This window comes from Nesoenas mayeri (assembly GCF_963082525.1).
Source record: "Nesoenas mayeri genome assembly, chromosome: 1".
Taxonomy (NCBI): Eukaryota; Metazoa; Chordata; class Aves; order Columbiformes; family Columbidae; genus Nesoenas; species Nesoenas mayeri.
Window position 1 is genome coordinate 189,131,392 of NC_137541.1, and position 21,789 is coordinate 189,153,180.

The 21,789-nt window shown below is 39.6% G+C and overlaps 1 protein-coding gene across 1 annotated transcript in view; it reads left to right on the top strand.

Moving 5' to 3' along the window:
* Positions 1 to 21,789, top strand: part of STARD13 (StAR related lipid transfer domain containing 13) — a gene marked incomplete at both ends in the record, with an annotated part of 255,942 nt that overhangs the window by 67,611 nt on the left and 166,542 nt on the right. Inside the window, one exon of the mRNA XM_080346961.1 lies at positions 17,861 to 17,894. Within this exon, the coding sequence (XP_080203087.1) occupies positions 17,861 to 17,894 (34 nt within the window). The remainder of the gene's footprint in view (positions 1 to 17,860; positions 17,895 to 21,789) is intronic.

Here is a 21,789-nt window from a genome sequence, read left to right on the forward strand (position 1 = left end):
CAGCAGACATTCATGGGACTATTTAGTTAAACACAGTAAATGCTGCACAACTACAGTTCTGTGGAAAATGCTGTTTCTACAAAATGCATGTGTTGATATTTCTGACTTTTTACATGTGAGAGGACATAGTCATCCAAGTCAAAGTTGTAAACAGGCACATTTAGAGAGCACTTTATTCAGAAGTTCATTTTATGAGATGACCAATGCCCCATACAGAATGACTGGCTCAGCTGTAAATGTTTGCATTGTAGACGGGTATTACTAGACAAAATGAATCCCGCTCATGCAGCACACTGTTAGGCTAACTAAAAGTTTGTTTTGTTCCACATGCCAAAATCTAGCATATTGATGACTGGGAATATGAAAGCATTTATTCAAAGTTAAACATAAATATTAATCATGCATTTCTAACATTGGTTTGTTCTTTTTTTCAATTCTTTACGTGATTTTGATTTTTCATGATCTACGACTAAAAATGTTGCAATGGAAGTTGAGTCTCTTCTGTGGAATTGTCTGAGCTGCTGCTGAGGAGACTCACGTTCTGTAACAGGCATGTCTCTGTGGGTGAAAGAGTTTAGGATACCAGGAGACGTCCCTTTGCAGTACAAATCTTCAGGTGATGTGCACTTCATGTTCCTAGACCCCTTTAAAATTACATCTATTTAATTAACCCCCCACAAACAGTGTTATTGCACCTAATATCTCTTCTCCAAAATAAAACAGGCAAAATCTTACTATCTGCAATTTTGAGCTTTACTTTTTTTTTCCACAGAATGAAATATAGTAAACAAATATAAGCAGTAAATAGCTTTAACGACCCATTTTATTAATTCCAGTTGTGTTTATTTCTCCTCTGGCATTAATAATGTCTTCCAAAGTGTTACTGCATCAGTATTGTGTTTGTAAAACTTTTCCAGCAGAGCTAATTGATTCTGAAATGCCAAACGTTACTGGTTTACTAATTGTTTCCTCTGTAAAACCATTAAGGTAGCTGTGTTTTTTATTACAACCGTGTCAGCATCTAGAACAAACCAAGGAGACTCTCATGGGTAAAATATTTAGCTGCATAATGTAGTCTGTTGGATAAAGGCAGTGATGAAGATAAAGATGAAGTTAAATATCTAGTCTTTAGGTTCTCTCTGAAAATAAGAAGTACATGAAAATATGAAAATTATTTTAGTTATTACAGTAAGGTACAAGTTTGATGCTCTTGGTTACTAATACTAAATAAGCTTTCTGACAAAGCAAGGTCCTTAGACTCGACCATTCTTAAAGGCAAACAACAGATAGGTCTTCTCAGGAAAAGGATTTCACGCTTTCTAAGTATCCTTTTACCTTCAAAGTGTATAAATTATAATCATAAACTATATCCATGACTTAGACACTGCACAGGATGTTCGGTGTGCCTTGTTCTGTAAGTTAACATTACACTTACATTATAATATCTCCAGAGTAATAACACTAAAAAACTAACTTTGGAAACATCTTTTGAAAAAATATTCCCACTTTGCTAATGTCTTAGAAGGACAGTTCATGTTAAATTATGTCTATTACCAAATGTATAAATCTTTTGAAATAACACCTTTGTGTTACATGGATATCTGATCTTTATTATTTTGCTAACAGTAACTACACAATGTCCCTTTTATTAAACTATTATTGCTTGTTTCACTCTTATGCCCAAGATCTAAGAACTGTAATGTGTATCACAGAAACAAAACTAACCTTTCAGGTAGATACCTGCAAAATGTACCTGCATTCCGTTGCATTATTGTAAAAAATCTTAGTCTACTACCCAACTGAAATCAACAGTAATCACTAGTGGCACTGTTCAACATCTCCGGGCTTGTAGAGTCTTTCTGTATTGACCTTTTCCTTTATGTTTCCTAGTTTTTACTTGTAACACCAGAAGAACAAGGTCTGTAATTGTAATTAAATCAATCTGACAATGAGTCATGCTCTGGCAGCTAAAGAAGAATCAGGAGAAAAATAATCTAATCTTAAACATGAACGGTATTTGCTGGAGGGAAGGGAGGAAGGGAGGGTGTATGTAATTTTTTTTAAAGGAGAATGTAAAACTTGCCAGGAATTCATTACTTTTTTTTCTTAAAAATTTTTTCCTTTATGATCTAGAATGGCTGATGAAACAGAGTATCTTGGAAAATTAGCACCCTATTGATATCATCCGTAAATAGATACTTCCCTATGTATGCAAAACGGCAAGTTTCAGTTTTTAATTACAAACATTGTTAGAGGCAAAACTAATGACAGGGAAAAGACTCTCTCTTTTTTTTGCATCTGTTATCTGCTGGCACCAGTTCAGAAATGGTGAGCATCTCTAGTGGGCATCTGAGCGTCCTGTACTGGAGATGGCTGCAGATCTTGAGAGCCTCTGTACAGCCTCTCTCCTGGCCTAGAAATGTACGCCTGACCGGTGTGAATGCCAAGCTCTGGAGGCTTCTGAGCAACTCATCCTCTCAGAAGCTGGTGCGCCTGCCTACACATTTTATCCTCCATCCACTTGAGATCCAGGCTTAGATTACACTTTTGAGAACAGGCACCCAGCTGAGTGATGCTGTTCCCTTCACAGTTGCAGAAGTTGGATGTCATCTGCACTGCAGCATCTAAAACCAAAGTCTCAACTGGGCTGTAAGGTTTTTGAGGCAAGGATCATCTTTTCATCCTATCCATATGCATAGTTTTTCACCTGTTTTTTCATATATTGTCTGTTCCCTTATAAAAGTGATCTCACTCCTAGTTGTATCCTGAACATGTGGTGTTTTGCAACATAAGTAATAAAACATAACACTATGTTAGTGGTAAATTGCTCCTTTCTCACATTGAATTGGTGCTTTAAGCTTCTAAGGAAAAAGCTCTCAATAGGTACTCAAAACCACTGTGACTGTCAGAAAGCTAGCAGGTACTGTGCTGCAAAGTCACAATGCAGGATCACAAAGTCTAAGACTTTTGGAGATAAGAGTGTTTGGAACATTCTGGGAGCCAATCTGGAACAACCCTTGTGTAGAAGGTAGTTTGAGACTCTTTCTTTTCTACAGAACCGTTTAAGATAGAAGTCATCCTGGAATTTTCATTTGTCTGACTGATTATTTTCTAAAATCAAAGTGTTCTTGCTAGAATGTATTCTAGTTAAGACTGAGCCTAGGTTTGCCTAAGATTAGATTTGAATTACATTAGATTAGCATAGAGTGAAGGTGCAATATGTAGTAGAGAAAATGCAGCAAGAAATCAGACTGTTTTCTATAAAGAGCCTTAAGAAAGTTTAGCATGAAGACCAGAGGAGCTCCAGGTTGTGTATCATGACAATATATGTGCCCAGTGTTTGCTGCCTGATTGGGCTTGCATAGCTCTGCGTTTGGACTAAAGGGATACTAAGATTTTTGAAATATAAGGAAGTCATTGAAATTATGTTAAATCCTTAAACTTACAGTCAAATTAATGTATAGATAAGACCTCTCCTCCATTCTCCAATCATCTGGCCAGAGTTATATAGTCTAATTCTTTAATCATGTATATGATAAGGAGGCTTGGCACAGTCCATGGCTATTATACTTGATGAGCTAAAATGTGCTGTCATGAAGTATATCCTTGTATGTGATTTTCTGCTGTTGTGTTGGGTTTAGAGTAAACACTTAGCTATTAAATTGATGCTTTAATTGAATGCTCATTTTCAGCAGCAGCAAAAAATTAATAGGTATTCCTAGTGACAGCCTAAAAATACTGGAGGGCCCTGAACGTGTAAGTGCAAGTCACCATTAAGTCACATCTATTGCTGTAAGGTATGGCACATTTAACTTAAATAATAAGCAGATTAAAATGTTCTTCAAGCTCTCATGAGTGTGATATGTCCTAGATTAGGTCAAGACTTAGCCACCAGTCTTGAGGTAAACCTGTGAGAAGGACCTCAGACTTTTTCTATCCACTGTCAAGCAGCCAGTGGCTTTTGAAAACTCAGTTACATGAAGCTACATGCTTCTGTTGCAAAACAGCTACTCATACTTACTCAAAGGTCCTGTTCTACCATAACTGCAGTATAGACTTGTCCTCAGCTATGTGTCACTGTGAACTGGAGCACAGGAAGCACAATGACTATAATGTGGCACCTCTTTTTTCTTGTCATGTCATTACCCCATGAAGTACAAAATGATTACTCCAACTTCTGGGTTTTGCTTAGGACACACCACAGCTGAGAACTTCATCTACTAAAATCTGGTCTGGTAATCCACTGGTAGTGCTTCTGTTGTCTGCCACTCTTGCTGGCAGAGCTGTGCTCCAGGCTTTTTCTTGGAAAGACATTTAAGTCCTGTAACAGAGAAAAATGGATGTGTTACGTTTTTTTCTTTATTTATTTCATTTTATATTTTTATTGTTTTTATTATCTATGCTTTGGAGAGCTACCTAAGTCTTGTTAGAACTTCTAGCACTCTCTTGGTTTAAGTGGCAAAGGGAAGCATGATTTGATGCCAGTTGTTTTCCACCGTCTACCATAAAAGCACACTAATGCTCAGGCAACATAAGCATTTGCACACATGATTGTTTCACACAACTGTCTCCAGAACTGTGGCTGTCTCAGTTACATCCAAACTGCTCCCCAGCCAAGCCTGATTATTCAGATGGAGTTTTTTGTGTGTCCATGTGGCGCTGACAGTGATTGTTCTCTGTACAGAGTGAGGGTCTCAAAGGAGTGAGGAGCTGGTTATCTCACAGCTATGAAACTTTGGGAGAGCCACCATCACCCCCCATATAATATTACAAAACAATTACTAATCAAATGTACGTCTCTGTGCTGAAGCAGAAATCAAGCTGTAAAGGTAGAGAATCATCTCAGCATCCAGTTTTCCAGCATCTGGTGTCACCAAAATTGCTGACAGATGTGCATTTTGACAATAGTCCAGAAGCTGAGATCCCCTTCTTGCATTAATTAGTAGGTTTTGCCCACTGAGAGGCCCTTTAGGAAAGTTTCACATTTAACCAATTCCTCCCAGAACATTAGAACACAGAAATTAGGAAATACTTTTAAAGACAGAATAGCAATATCAGCTTCTGAGCTCAGATGTTGTGTTGTGAATTAGTATTGTTTTAGTAGTTATGGTTGAGTGACCAAAATTATACAGAGGATAGAAGTGGATCAGTAGGTGCATCCTTTACTACAGGGTTTTTCCATTTTCAAAGCTGGCAGCAATAATTTTCATTTTAAAAGTTTATTCTTGTTGGACCTGTCTTTCAGTTCATATAAATCAGACCTACCTTGATTTAAGACCAGCTGAAGCAAAGGTGTTTTTCATGAAATCAGTGCTTCTCAAAAGATGAGTAGTGCCTTGAATCTAACTGTAAAAACAAATTTCGAGCAATAGCCATTTACTTGAATTATGAAAGGGAAAACAAAGAAGGATGATATTTGTCACAGAACAACAGATATGCAAGGTGATAGAAAAATCTTCATTAATTCTGTCAGCATTAAGTTGTAGTCCATGATAAGCATGTGAGTGGTATAAAAATTGTGGAAAAATATTGTCATAAACGTTAGGCCATGCTATGAAATATTTTGTCTTGTTTTAATTGTCTGAAAATTGCCCAATACCACTTTTTTTTAAATTATATAATCTTAAATTCGCTTCCAAGACTGCACTGAGCTGCCCAGAACAGCAAAATGGTGACAAGTTTGTGGAGCTTTCCACTAAAGGATCCTTGAATATTTTAAGGAAGGTCATAGTGTTCAGCTACATTGAAAAAAAAAAAAAATAATAAGAGACATGAAAGGTTTATCTGCATTGCAGAGAAGCATAAAATCAGTTCATCATATGGGAGCATAAGGTATGGAGATAGTTCTGTGAATATATTTGTTTTGGCTGTCCTTGACAGCTGAGAAATAATACATGCCAATTTTTAAACCCCTCTGTGGGAGTACAGTTATTTTATCCTATTTCAAGAAGTAAATTATGTCTCTTTTTGCTTTAAAATATCTTCAGTCAGTAGTACATATACTTAAATTAATTTGAAGCTGGTTTAGGCTATGCAGGAATGTGTATGTGTGCATGTGTGTGTGAGAATGACTGAGTGAGAGAGAGGCGGAGAGAATTTGATCCCTGACAAATCTCTGCTCTCTTCTGTTGCAAGAGGAGGACGCATGGAGGCAGCTAAGTATCTCTTAATGGTTTTTGTCCATAATTTTAAACATTATATGATACAGAAAAGTCAAGGTGTTAGTTTTTCTGTACAGACATTTTATGATATCTGTATGTTGAAATTATAAATTATAAAATATGGTTATGTTTGTGGATACCCTAACTTGTTTTACTTCTGGGTTTCAGTTAGGCTTTGGACATATATACTAACAGTGATAGAGATGCAGAAGTTAGAGACCAAAGCAATCAAGGGTTTGGTGTGGACAGCAGTAATCCAAGTGTCACTGTAGGAGTGGAGATGCCCACGACTAGCTGGAGAACATCCATCCCGTCATTCAGTCAGTGCTGCACTGACTTACTGGAGGTCACAGACTAGACCAGTAGCACCTTCAGGATATGGGCACACAGATTTCTGCTCTCTCAGAACCTCAGCAGTTTCTGAAGGGAAAAAATTAGAAGGGTGGGTGGATCAGAAGCACATATATACATATGTATGTGTGTGTGTGTGTGTATATGCTTATTTGGGGAGGGGAAGAGGGGGTGGCTATGGTTCATGCAGTATATATGTGTGGTTGTGGAGACTTCCACTTTCAGTCTCTCCAGGCTGAGTTGAGTCAAATGTGGCACGGAACCAGAGTTAGTGTATAAAAATAGTTTGGTTTAAGTATATGCTTAACCAGAATTCCTGGTTTAATAATTTCAAACCATACACTTGTGTTGGTCCTTTGCTGCATTACAGCCCTCATGTCCTTAGTGCATATATGTGTAAGGGGTTCTCAGCTCCCAGCTCAACAGAAATTCACCCAACTTTTCTTACCATGGGCATACTGTCCTGTGTAGTCTCTGCAGGTAAGGCAGAGGTAAGGCAAATGACTGGGAGTGCAGAACTTCGAAGTTGTTTAGGTGTTTACATGGTAGTTATCTGAATTGCACCTGAGCATTTGCTGACAGCAGAAGAGACAGTGAACCCCACTGCAAAGGAAAATGTATACTTTTCTATGAAAATATTAACGTTGCAACCATCATACAGATTCATTGTCCTTTATTTATATGGGTTGAAGGGTTTATTTTGAACATAATTTGATACACGATAGTTAAGTGTTCAGGTATTTTTATGGGCTACGCTAGGATTTGCAATAGAGTGGTCATTTCTGAAGTCTCGCAGGAGTTTACTGTGAGGTGGTGAAGTAGATGGCATTGCCTTACCTGATGCTGATGATACTGAAAGACATTATGTTCTTTCTGAGAAAGCGAGAGCTATTAAACCTCCCAAAGGGAAAGATTGTCTTTTGCATGGGAGAAGGTGGCATGGGAAAGATTTTTCTTTAAATGTGACATAAAAGCAAACTGGTAAAAAAAGGCAAATCCACACAGGCAGTCAGAGGAAACTGATCAGAAACTGAAAAGGTTTTACAGCAGGTTTTCAATAATGAAATGTTATATGAAGTTGAAAATCTATAAAGTAATTGCAAGATACAAACCAATGAGCATCTCTGCATCTCCTAAGGGCATCAGCCTTTGCTGAGACACTAGAAGATGCAGAAATGCTGCTTAACGTTTCTCCACACATGTTCTCAGGAAGAATGCTTCGGCTATGCACAATTTCTGTAATTTTCTTTTTTTTTTTCATAAAGAACTTTATTCTTCAATTTTTGGTGCTTTGTCTTTCACTGAAAACTGACCACTAAACAAACCTCTTTTTTTTTTTTTTTTTAAATTATTCCTCAAAAGGCAAAAAATGTGGACCAAGGCTTTAACCATTTGCTAATACATCAGTTGACTGGGAAAAGTGCATTTTTGGTTGAGGTAACATTCCAATGATTAGTTTTATTCACTGTGAAGGAGAATACCTGATATCAATTTAGAGCCTTGCCATCACAAAACATTTCTGTGGACACTCGATAGTGGAAACAAACAAACTGCTGCTAATGACAGACTGAAGTTCATTCCCAGATGAGTTAAAATAACAGTGCAGCTCTAGCCAGAGCTCACCAGGCTTGGTTTTCGTGTTCTACCATGGATTACTGCTAACTGCTGTTTGCTTTACGAGTCACTCATTTCCCATGGCAGGATAACACAGTCCCCAGTTCATGCCTCTCTTTGTTGTTGTGTGACCTCTTGTACCTTTTCCACTTCATTTTATCTTTAAAATAGATACAGCACTTCTTTCTACTCAAGAGGGTAAAAAGTGATAGCAATGTGTGACTCACCGTAGTGTTTCAGGATTGTTAAAAACAGGGACTGCTCTTGTTTCTCACTATTGTCCATCTCCATTTGGCAGTCATTGCTCTTCTTTTTGTATTTCTTTCTCCCACCTCTGCTCCAGCACATTTCCACCTGACCCCCACACATATATTGTGACAACTACCTTATCTCCAGTTTTTATTCATGTCTTTGTTTATACAGAAGCATAGCCAGTTATTTTAATGCAGGCCTGCACATTAATTGCTATTTGCACAGTTCTAAGCTTGTTGATGTTGATGCTGCAGAGTCGAGAGTTCAAAATGACTAAGAGCTCCTGGGACTTGGCAAATGTAAAAGCATCATAAAGAGGACGTTTTTTTCTTTCTAACAGAAACAAATTTGCTGAAACATGGCAGAACTGTATCCTGTAAGGAAGTGATTGCAGAGGGGCAGAGATTGTGAATTGGGCAGGATGAACTGAACATTTGGGACATCACATAGACCGAACTTGGCTGTATGTTCCTCAGACAGTTCCCTTGGCTAAATTCACAAGATTGCCTTCAACTGCTTTTCTCCTGACTGTGCAAGAACATGATACTGAAGTGTCAGGTTAGATTTTAATTATATTTTAAAATACCAACTACTCTAAAAGCCTATTTAAAAGCAGAAAAAGTGTCAAGTAGTATGGAGAGTTTGTATAAGTGAAAGAGAGGGGGGTACATCACCATGTTTTCCTGGGTGGGACCAGACCAGTTTAGCTGCTCTGGTCACTCTGGAGGGACGAGGGGCATCTGTTTCTGCAGTGGAACGCCTGTATTCTGTCTCGCAGGTACATCCAGTTGGCCACAAAGTGCAAAATAGTGACAACAGGTAAGCTGTTGTCACAGCTTGCTTTGGTTAGAACATGAACTTCCACAATCTCTGAAAATTTAAGAAAATGACCATGGATATGCTACAGCAAAGTAATATTCTGGCCTTTTAAGTATCTACATTTCTGAAAAATATTTGAATTTTAACTAATCAGAGCTATTCCCTGAATTAATTTTAGTGGCCTTCAGAATAGCAGATACCATAAAATCTTGGAAGGAGAGGAAGGTATCTAACCTTGTGATACTTTGCAATCCTTTTTTTTTTTGTGGTTCCAAATTGGTAGAAATAGTTTTTCTGTTCTGTGAAATGTTTTGCCAGTTTGTGAATTTTCTTTATCTGGTTTAAGATCACAGGCCAAGACCAGGTAAAAATTATTTGTGAATCTCTTATATAATGTAGCATAGTTAGTTAAATTTTAAAGTAAACGCATTTTAAACACACACACATGAGATGTTTTGTCACTGAAAGCTATAAAAATTAAAAAATTCAACAATGCTAGTAATCTGCTTTTTGTATTTGATAATTTGTTTTCTCTGCTGAAAAGTTGTGTCAATTGAAATTTTAAATACAAAAAAAAGTGTGGAAAAAAATCCTTGATAATTGCAAGGAGCTCCAGCTAACCTCTTGTACTGATTCTGGTATTGTTTGTTGTCATCCTTCCGTGGGACTTGTGGATCAATTGCAAGCTGCAGAAACATCTTCTTTCCCAAATGTGAATGGTGGTATATGAGCATACCTGCATGTGTGGTAAGGCAGAGGCAGCAAATAAGAGGTTCTTCTCAGTACAGAGGATTTTCGCTACTCATTACACAATAGAAGAAGTTTCATGGTCAAATTTCAGCTACTTGGACGGGCACCAAATTTAGGAGACCAAATAGTTAGCTCTTCGGGGCTGCTGCTTCAAACTGCCTGTGACATTTGCAATTTCAGTCATATGTCCTGTGAGGGATGGAGGTTAAAATCCACCTGTGTGGATCACTGTGAAATAGCAAACAGTGTCATGTTATCCCATAGAGAAAATCACAGGAGAAGCAAAGGTAACGCAGAATGGTGATAGCAAAACCCCTGATGTTACAGAGTATTGAACAAAGCGCTTGCATCAGAGCAACCTGTTGGGCAGAGGAAATGATAGCTGGAACAGAGGTTTCAGGCCAAAAGCAACAAATTAAACAGCATAATCCTTTTTGGGGGATAAAGTTAATGTTTAGTTTAACATGTGTTGAGATGAGTGCCAGTGCTGGTGGAAGATGAATAGGCATGGCCAGCCAAGCCACAGGGATGAATGGCATCTTCCAATTTGATGGCAAAGTGAGCAAATGGACTGATTTAATACTGTAAAAAATACCACAGAGGCACACTCAAATGCTCACTGTGGGTGGATGCTCCTCATGTATTGGAACTGAACCCTCCTCAATAAAAAATTGAGTAGAAGAACCAGTGCCATAGTTCCTTGACATTTTAAAATCCTATTAGCAGCTGCTGGAAGTAAAAATCTCCCTAGTCTGTTAATACAATACATTTTTAAAGTATGATAAGTTACAGTTCCTAACATGCATGTTCCTTTACCGTTAGTCTTTAAGCTCATTTTCTTCTGATTACACTTTGAACATTGTTGAAATGGTTTTCATTGTTACAGACTTTCTTATCACCTACTCCACTTACTATAAACCTTTTTCTGTAATGAGTCATTCAAAAGTTTTCACCGTAAATTACTTTCCAGCCAGTTTTCTATTTAATCAAAGCTTTCAAAACTACAGCAACATGAAATGTCACATTACTTTCTGGACTTCTATCAAGAGTACCTGGACAGAAAAGATACAGATTTGCAGCAAACAGAAGAAAATTATTGAATAATTTTTTCTGTGTCAGTTGTTTTCAAACCAGCGCTGATCTTGGTGTAAAATTTGAAAGAAATATTTAGAATAAAGTAAAATACATTTAAAAAACAAGCCTTATTTTACAAACTAAAACAATAAACTAGGGAAAATAATTTTCAAATGTTCATTAGGTGTTCTTTAAAGCAGTGCACAATGATTAAATATGCTTTAATATCTGTAGGCAATATTTACAGTATTTCATCTTTTTAGAATACATCTCAGCATATTAATTCTAGGGTTTTCAAAAGACATTTCCAGTCCTTTGAATTCTTCAGGATGCTTGAATCCCTCAGGCTTATTTTAGAAATATCATAATAAAATAGTAGACTTCAGTTTTCTTTGCTGAGAATTAAAAGGTTCTGTATGCTAGATCCTCAGAGAAGACAGGAAAAAAGACATTTTATGTGATTTTGCCAGTTTAAAGCAAAGAAATAAATTAGAATCCCTAAATTAGACTTTCTCCATGTCAGCTACAGAGTTTATTTTATTTACATTCTTTTCTTGACAGCCCCTTGAAACTTCACGTAGTTCTCAGGAAAATGAGATGATGTGTCAAAGGTACAAAATGTCTGTGGAAACACCGTGTCTGCATTGCTTCTACAGAACTGAACTTGTTTGTTTGTTTGAACTTGTTAGGTTTGTTTTTGGTAACGCGCTGGCGCGCAGGTTAGATAGCAGCAAATGTCTCAGCGAGATATGCTAGAAAAGGGAGGAAGCCTTAGAAATCCTTTCAAGTTGCATCAAGTTTTATACATGTTCTTTTATAAAACTGGCCAAATCTCTGCTTTGCAGGTTTGCAGATTTGCAGGTACATGTACCCATTAATTTCAAGTAAGCTGATACATACTTGGACTACATGTCTATTTTTGCAGTAACTGGAACAATATTAATTATTTTTTACATATTTGTAGAGCTTCAGAAATACAGAACATTATTATATTTGAGAATACCTGAAGTAACCACCTGTCACTATGACAGCTGTGCTATAAACTAACATAGGGAAAACAGTTTTAACACTAAATTGTTTAGGATAGGTGTGTGCAAGTCAGAGTTCTGAGGGACCCTGCAGAGCAGACAGAGCACACTGGTTCTCTGTAGCTCTTGGCCCTGGCTCTCCACTGGGATCTTTGTGGTCTCCTGGTATCCTGTGACTCAATTATTATTTTGAGTATGGGATCTTTTGCACCCATGGTGGAGTGAAAGCTGTACTGCAAGCCACGAGGTGGGGGTTTAGGGAACGGACATGTGCGGCACGCCATGGAGTCCAGCCTGAGGAGGTGATTAAGGGTGCAAAGGATCCAGAGATGTTGCTGGAGGATTCTGCAGGGTGACAAGAAGTAGAGTCTACTTCCGTTCTGCTATTTGGGAATGGTCTCCAATCTCTTGAACTATGCTAATGTTTAATTTGTAAACAGTTACTTGAAGCAGCTGAAAACAGAGCTAAGAGTGACCCAGCAGTTACACGGTGTGGATGATCAAGGGCTCATGATGCACCCTGGGCTTTGGATCCAGCAAGGCTGCTCTGTCCAGTCCAGTACCAAATACCCCTGCTGAAGCTAACCTTTGCATGAGCAACAAGATGGCCTTGATCAGTGTTGTGTGTATTCTTAACATCTTATACTGGTTTAGAATACCATGACAAGAACAGCAGCAGAACATTGATTTCTCAACAAAGTTTGCTTATTCCAAGCATAAATGAGTCTAGAAAAGGAAAGCTGGATCCAAGTTTCCGCAGATGTGCATGAGCAAGTGAACTTGCTTGAATGCAGAGTAAGGATCTACTATGTTTCTTCATTTCTTTGACCCCCATCAGTCACAAATAGTTTGCAGCTTCAAAGGAAGAAATTGAATTTCCTCTTATCCCTACTTTCTAACCTAGCAAGGAGGCCAGTGTGCTTTGATGCAGTGAATGAGGCTGAATCCCATCCAACAAAGAAGATCTGTCGTCCATGCCCCAAGTGACTTCTCCAATAACGCTAGGGCTGTATATTAAACTTGGTCTCCAAGAACACCTCTGCAGTGGCTGTATTTTAAAGGAAAAATATGAATCTTGTTGTCAGCCTTTGAAGACACAACATGAGCAGTTAAATCCAGCAAAGGTTTTAAGCCTGAACTGAAGATCAGTGCCAAGTCCCTGAGAGAAATCGGATTTCTGACACAGCGATCTCAGCAGTGTTTTCTACAGGGTAACTTCAATATTGCCATTATTCTCAGCTGACTAATGCTCTCTAGGGAACTTGCAAGTGTAATCCAGACTGAAGATCTCATTGCTGGGGCTGGGCAACTTCAAGTTAAGGCTGACATTGCTCGCTGTCATAATATTGGTTCTCCTTTTGGGTTGTAGAATTTTATTTTGAAGTAGTAACTAAGATTTTCTTTCCTTCTGTCAACACCTTCCTGAAAGAATCTAATAAACCTGCTAATCAGATGATTGAGTTTTGCATGTGGATTGCCGGTTTCCTCCTTTAGAACTGTCTATATGTCACTTTAATTAAAGCCTAGCAGATTATTAAATCAGTAGAATGAAGAACCAACAGGATTTTCAGTCTTTATACTTTGCAGGACCTTTTCCAGCTCGGTGCTTTCCTTCCGTTTCAGTTAGCCAGTACATTGTACAGTTTTCTTCTTCTTTTCTCTGAAGGAAGTGTTGTGTTTCAGAGTGGTGCTGCTGGTTGCTCACCACAGAACATGCACTTGAAGAATCCAAAGCCATGTTTAATAACAGCAGATGTCAAGTAGTCCTGTCAAAATGCCAGGGTTTGTTTGACAGCAGTGATATTTTTAGTACCACATCTATGTTGAATAGATTTTCTGGCTTATTATTAAACATTCAAAAGAGTTATTTGCATGCTGGACAGGTAATGCTAATTACTTTTTTTTTTTTTGAGAGTGTGATATCCTGAGAGTGAATGATTACACTTTGATGGGTATTCTGAAATATCAGTGGCAGATTTGGGTATATTTGAAATTAGAGCATAAAATAGCTAATAGGAGTTGATGGGGAAGAGGGAAGCAAAAGACATGGATCTGGAATGATCTTTTTTTTTTCTTTTAAATGGTGTATGATATTATGGGGTTCGCTGGCATTGCAGAATCCCTGTGCTGTTGCAAATTGAAATAGTTTTGAAGTTATTCAAGTCAACCATTTCATATTCATCTTCTGTGTCAAAAAAAAAAGCTTTTATGTGACAATAAGCTTACTGGGACATTATTAAATCATTTAATCCAGTTGTTTGATGAGTTCCATGCCCTGATCACTTATAACCATGAAAGATTATGTATACATCAGAGAAACAATTTTTTGATGAGTGTGTTTATTTTGCTTGTTGAATTTATAATGCTGTTGTTTTGCTACTACCTTCACTTCCACTTAATCCAGGGAGTTCATTTGAGTAATTTGTTTCCACATAGAATGCCTTTCAGGAAAACCTTTCAAGTTCTCTATAAATGCTCTACATTCACTTCCATTCCTCCTCCCTGTCAGTAGATCCACAGCCTTTCTTCTTTCCTTTACTCTGTGCCCCAAATACAGCTTTTCATAGACATGGCCCTGTAGGTGAAGAGTGACTAATGGGATCATTCACAGGCTTAAAGGTCTCCCTGGTTTTAGGTATCTGTTGAACAAAAATGTTATTTTCATATTGCTCTATGGGATTCAGATTCATTTTTAACAAATTCTCTGGGCATCTTGTTCATCTATACAGGATCCATAAATTTAATACTGTGGACTTGGAGGCTATGTTTTTAAGACAATATAGATATGGTCCAGGTACCAGACCCTCACCCAAAGCTAAGTGACAACGACTGTCCCCACTGCTGGGGCCACGCTTCCTGGTAGCTGCCTTGCTCTGAGCAGGGCTCTTCAGAGCAGTTCCTAACAAAGCCAGAGCTGCTGAGTCAGATGGACAAACCTGGGTATGGTGCTGCAGCCTCATCTGTTTATTTAGCAGTGTAGATGAGCTCTCTGGGCTTCACTTGAAGTCATCCCCTGAATGGGCTGCACCACTGCTGAGTGTGGACTTGCCTGATCCACAAGATTGACTTATCCTGCTCTGATGATAAAGCACAGGGTAGTGCCGAACAGGCAGCCTTCTTGGGAACCTTTCTCATGTAGGTGAACGTAGGATGGCCCCACTGAGACACAGGACTGCTGAGTGGGGAGAAAAGGACACAGCATCTAATAAATTTCTGGTGTCTGCATGGTCGTTTCCATGCTTCAGCAAGTAAAACATGGTTACATCAGCAGAGTGTATTTGTCTTTAGCTTCTGTTTGACACTTCCACTTGCAAAATTGCTACAGCTGGAGTTGCAAGCAAATGATTTCTTTATTATTCCTAGCAGCAGGTGCTGCAACAGCCTTTTGGCTAGAGATGTACTCTCTTGGTCCATGGTTCCTACATATTTGATTAGATGGTGCCATGCTGCTCAGATGGGATGTTAGACCTCCAATAAATGTGTTTTGTTATACAGTCCATTATATAGTGCATCATCATCATTATTTCCATAAATCGGTTTTAGTTGGCAGCTTTCTGTTGCCACTTGGAATTGTTCCAGTAGCAATTTTCATCCTTTTTGCATGGCATCCTAAAAAGAATTTGGAAGTTAACACAGCCTGAGTTTGGTTTTATAATAGCTGGTGCCCTTCAGGCTGTGCTAGAACACAGAAACCAACTATCCAAGCAGGACTGACATATTTATTTTGATTCACATATGGTTTATGTATTCTTTAAAAATGTCTTATCCCAAGATTCAGTATGGCAATATAGGCACCTGCCTCCAGGGTGCTTATGCCAGAATCATGATGCTAAATATCAGGTGCCTGTCACAGCAGGGTGATTGAGAACAATGCAGCTCACTGCACAGTGGAAGGACAGAATGATGCTCCTCACTCAGAACAGTGACCCAAAAACCCTGCCTGTTGCGGTAGGACCTGCCTGTCCCTTGCCAATCAATACAGCATGTGTCTGGATTTCCCATTCCTCTATGGAAGTGAGATGCTTCTGCTAGAGCCCTCTCCCAAGGGCTCAGTGCTGAGTCTTTAAGTGATGCTGCTGGAGAAATTTTGGCTTGTAGTGCTGTAGTTTTGCTCCTTACTCTTTGCAGAATAGGCCAGTGTATAAATCTTGGCAAATAAGTTGAATTTCCTCTTCAGCCACATGAGAGTCAGAAGCACGTTCTCCCTTTCTAGGTTGCAGAAGACCTGGGGGGAGACAAATCCTCCAGCCTCTCTAAGAACAAGAGCAGAAGGTTATGGCACGAGGGTCTGTGCAGGTACCACAGAGCCTGGCACTGGCGGCCCCTCACTGGGGGAGGGGGCTCAGCTCCAGTCTCTGTGAGCTTTTCATGATCTCTGAGCTAAAAATCAAAAGGGAGCTGGGATGAAATCTTTCCAAACCAATTCAGTCCAGGCAAGCATGCAGCAGTGTGTAGGAGCCGGAACTGGCCTCCACTCGGAGCTAAAGCCAAGCTACAAATTGTCATTAATAAAACCTGATTTGGACTCAGCCATTGGTTATTTTCCCATCTAGAAGTGAGCACCTCACTTGGTGTCTGCTAGCTAAAGACAGGTTAACTGCAGCTGCTGCTCAGGCTGACTTTCAAATGGAGCAAGAGCCTTTCGTACAATGAAATTGCCTGGCAGAAGGGAAAACAGCTGTAGCCTGGCTGTGCTTTTCGTATTATTGAGAGATGCTTAACCAATTCAGTTCAGTGCTTAGAGGAGGAGTTTTCCAATATCTCAGTAAAATTCTTCACTAAGTAAAACGTAAATAAAAATCATGTTTTATAGATAGATTCCTATCAAGGCTGCAGAGGCAATATTGACTGAGGAGATAACGGAGTACTTGGTGCATTTGATAGAAAGGCTCAGATGGTTGTCCATATGGGGACGAGTGGGTAACAAGAGCAGGGAGTGTGTCACTGCAAGGCGCGGGAGTGGCTGCCTTCTCAGATGGCTGCAGACTGGGCACTTCACACCTGTGAGTTCACTGGTGACTGGAGGAATCAGCTCAGCCTTCTGTTTAATTAAAAAAAAAAAAAAATAGGTGCAGTTTCACCCATTATGGTAGTTTCATTTGCAGGCCTGCATTGCTGGGAGAGTTGATGGGCCTATCACATGAAAGGAGAATGGGTGATATGCATTTAATCGCTGGCAACAACCTTCTGATTCGGGTACTGGAAGCTATTAAAGAGGAAAACAAGGGACCAAGAGGTACATCCAAGTATGGTATTAATGGTAGCACTTTCAGTTATGATGGCAGACCAGATGCAGGGAGATTGAAACTACAAAGAACACAACAAGTCAGTTTGGCCACATTCCTCTAACAGAGGGACCCTCTTCTGGTCACAGATGAATAAACACCATCATTCTGAGCTGCTGCAGCCACAGTGTCCTCCATTTCCCAGCTCTTGGTACAGCTGCCCACACATCTTGTTGGCATCCTGCTTGCTCCCTGAGACCCACCAGCACCATAAGACACTTTCAGGGATGTTCCAGTGTGCTGGATTTCATGTGTCCTTGCAGCACGTGCTCTGCTTGTGCCAGAGACTGCTCCTAAGCTCAGTCCCTGCAAGGCAGGTGAACTGGTTTGGGAACGGGCAACAGGCCTGTTTTGTTAGGAAACAAAACTAGGCATTCCCCATGATTCCTATTGGCGAGCTCTGGCTTTTATACCCTGTTTGAGGTGGTGATGGTGATTAAGAATAACACATATTGTCATCCTGAAATGTCAAACTGATTTGAAGGAAAAAAATTTATAATCATTAAACAAAATTTATTTCTTACAGGTGCTGTTTCAGAGGCTGTGTAAGGAAGAAGCAGGTAAGACACTGCATTACTTTCTCAAAAGTTTTTTGTTGTAGACATGCATGCATTGATGGAGATCGCACAAGAACCTCTGCTATTCTGAGTTTTAGTTATTTAGTGCAGTTGCTATTATCACTTCCATGCTGTTACTCATTACATAGTGGTGTAGGACTTACGTGGTCCTTAGGAAAGCGGGTAATTCAGCAACTTTTGACTTACACCTTGCAAGGTGAGTTCTGAAATAACAGATAAAACCAAGTATTTGTTACTGGTGTCAGAGTGGGACTCAAGGTGTTGCCGTGGCGCTGGCGGGTGTAGGTGAGGCACGGTGAGGTGTTCCTGAGTGTGTGTTCTGGCTCAGGACTCTCATACCCTCCAAGGCTGCTGAAGAGGCTCATTACAGAGGCACATTGTTCAAAGAATTTAATTCCCTCCCCGCCCAGGCCTTGTCCCCAGTGGCAGAATCACAGTGACCGAATCACTCTTTAGCCTGAGGTCGCTAGCCTGTTAATACCATTGTCAATGTTAACAGCATTGGCGAGTTTGACTATTCTGGGGAAATTATTTAATTACAACCGATGTTCTGCAAGGTACCAAGGTCAGAGCAGGAATGGATACCCTGAGCCACACGTACATTTGCATCCCAGGAGCTAAGGAAAGGTTTGGATAGACAGATATATACACAGAGATCCTGATTCAGCAAGATACTTAACACGCAATTAAACCCGTATTTGACAAAACCAATTCATTGCAACAGGGAGCAAGCAACTGTTTGAATGATTTGCTTAATTGAGGGTAAATGTCCTTATTAAATTGTAATGAAGCACAATTAAGAAATACAGAGAAAATAGACTGCTTCCCAGAACAGGGGTTTCTGGAATTTGGTAACAGCCCCACAGTTTTGCAGGAAAAAAAATGCCCCCAAAGTCTAAGTGAATCCTCATTCCCACAAAAGCCTTTGCCAACTAGAAATATTTCCGTCGTAAAACAACTGACCTCTGGAGTCACCCGTTACTGACTGCTTTTTCTCTTTTGTTAGTCAATATGTATGCAGTGTCTGTCAGTTAAAATGAAAACAATTGGATGCCGTTCTTGTAATTATCCCTCTGACCCTAGATGACTTAGCATCTTTTTGTTTGGCCTGAAGGACTAGTTTAAGCCAGTTTGCTAACGCAGAGTTTTCTTCCTCCTCAGAGCAGCATCTGTCTCTGCTCTAAATTGCATCCTCGGTTCTTTCCAAGGGCCACCTTAACTCTGTTACAAGCAGATGAATGAAGCCTTTTTGCAGCCAATGTCACTGACTCAATGGCTCTGCTGGCAAACGTGCTGACTTAGCAAAACGCCAGAAACCCTGGCCTGGAAAACTCAGATCTCCATCAGCAGTTTCACCCTTGTGGTCACCATCAGGTCAACAAAACATGAAGGTGGTTGAGCAAAATACAAGTATTTTCATTCAAGTTCTGTGCACATTAGCTTTTTCTGCTTTATAAGTTGTATGTGTATTTATTTCATGATGATATTTGCCAATGAAACATATGCCTGTGCTTTTCCAAAGCTAAAAAATCCCATCAATTTTGAGACTGATTTAACAATTGGTTTTGTTGTTTCCATTGCTTAGATCAAAACCTTTTGCTTCATAAAGAAAAGGAAAACGGAGCAATGCCACATAAATTTTCCATAAAACCGATTGTTTTAGCAGTGCTCCAGATTTTCGCTATGATTCATATTTGAATTGTTTTAGTTTTATAATAGCATTAATTTTGTCACAGAAAGACAGATACTGTTTAGCACACATCTTTACAGTAGAACATGATGGTTGAAAGTTTGCAGGTGTGAAAGAAGGACAGATCATTTCCTGACACAGTTTGGTCACTGAGGTGGAACTTTAGTCAAGGAAATCTGGCGTATGATAGAGCTGGTAATAAATTTATCATTAAAATACTCCTGGCAGAAAATGCCCATTTCTTCAAATTGAACCATTTTACAGTAAAAAGTTAGCATCCATTAATTTCTATTTCAAATCATTTCTGTAAAATAGTATGAATGTCTTGACATGAGATGATCTAACAGTTTTCAGAGTGAGAAGTTATGACTTTTATTTAGCTTTCAAACTTCTGGCTTTGGAATGTGTTATGTTAAAGCATTTAAAAAAATAGAGAAAACATAATTTAAATTTTAAAAATGGTGAAATCTTTGTCTGAGGGAATGGGTTCCTTCCATACTTGCAGTTCCTAAACATTTCTGATATTTTCCCTACTTTCTGAATAAGAATTTTTTTTCTCTTTCACAATTTGTCACAAGAAGAATGCCTGTGCTGCCCATATTGGCCACATACAGAACACAGCACTCTTCTGCTCAAGTTCATTTTTCTGCACCACTTTCCCCTTGTGTTATCACTTCTTGTTCTTCCTCATTCCCTTTTCTCATTTCTTCTTCTGACCTCTTTCTTGGGAAAAGCTCTCTCAAACTAGAGCTCTTGAGGCCCAAAAGAGTCATTTCCCAGAGCAGTGGTGGGTGGTCGTGGGGCAGCACCGTGCCCTCCCCACCATACAGCACCAGCTGTTTTGGCTGGAGGTGGGCCCTCTAGCCCCATCCCAGCAGGAGCTGGGGATGCACCGGGCAGCTCAGAGCTGCTGCAGCCGGGAGCTGGGCATCCTACAGCCCTTTGCCCAGGGCTGGGCTGTCTTTGGCTTCTAGTCGTTCTCCATATAAACTGTATTTCTGTGTGAGAGGAGTTAAAAATAAAATCCATGCCCTTTGACTTTTTTTTTTTTTTAACAAATAAATGCAATATTTTGAGGCTTCAGTTCCCTGGATTTGCAGTGAGTGCCTCACAATGTGTTAAGCAGAATACCTGGAATTTGTCTTAAGGAAAGCTGCAGCTGCACAGATGGCTCAGCCACCCTGGGGGAACCTCCTATGCAGCAGCAGTATTGCTGGCAGTGTTGCTGCACGCTAGCCAGGCCTAGGGTTGTTATTTCCCGAAGTAACCACACTGGTACTGGTGCATGCACTGGCAATAATGATGTTCTGACCATTAAAAAAATTGTGCATTAGGAAAAAATAGCAAATAGTCTAAGATGTGACTCTGGAGGCATGAATTTATTCTTTTCTGATTTTGTTTGTTTGTTTTTTGTTTCTTTGGTGTCATGGTTTCTTTGGTTGGTTGGTTTGGTTTTGACATTGGGTTTGGTTTGGTTTGGTTTGGTTTGATTTGGTTTTTTAACAGTAGCAGTGTGCTGCATGGGCTGGTGGCTTCCTGAGGATCAGGAACAGACATGAGAACAGGGTCAGACATGAACCTGGGGACGGGGACACACTGAAGCTGGGGTGGCTTGTCATCCTGCAGGTCATGCCCAGCTCTGGGTCCCATGGCCAGGCAGGGCTGTGGCTGAGCTGGAGACAAGCCTGGCTACAGCCTCAAAGGGCTGGGATGGATGGCCCTGGGCTGGGCCGAAGTGGGGCTCCAGAAAGACTTGGAAATTTGTATCTCTATATAATTGCATGCTACTAAGTAAATATTAGGAGTTAGAAGTTAGTTGCAAATGTAATGTCATCCACACCCTTTAAGATGTGGTTAACAAAGTGTGAGGGACGGTTGCAACAAGAGACAATGTACACTTTGGAGTGGAAAAGCTGGTTTTCATGTAGACAGTCTTACCCTTGGAGTGTATGTTAGCAAGTTGTCCTTTGGCTTTGTGTGGAAGCAGTAGACAGGAAGATGATTCATACTTGTACTCATTGTACATGATGGCATGAATAAGTAAATGTTATGAATATGTAAAAAATTATCGCATTCTGTGACTTCATCAAGATCTGTGAAAATGCCAGCTTCATACACTGAGCCCTACTTTCTTTCAGAAAGACCATGGCTATCCTGGTGGTAACTGTGGCTCCCACCCTTAAACCA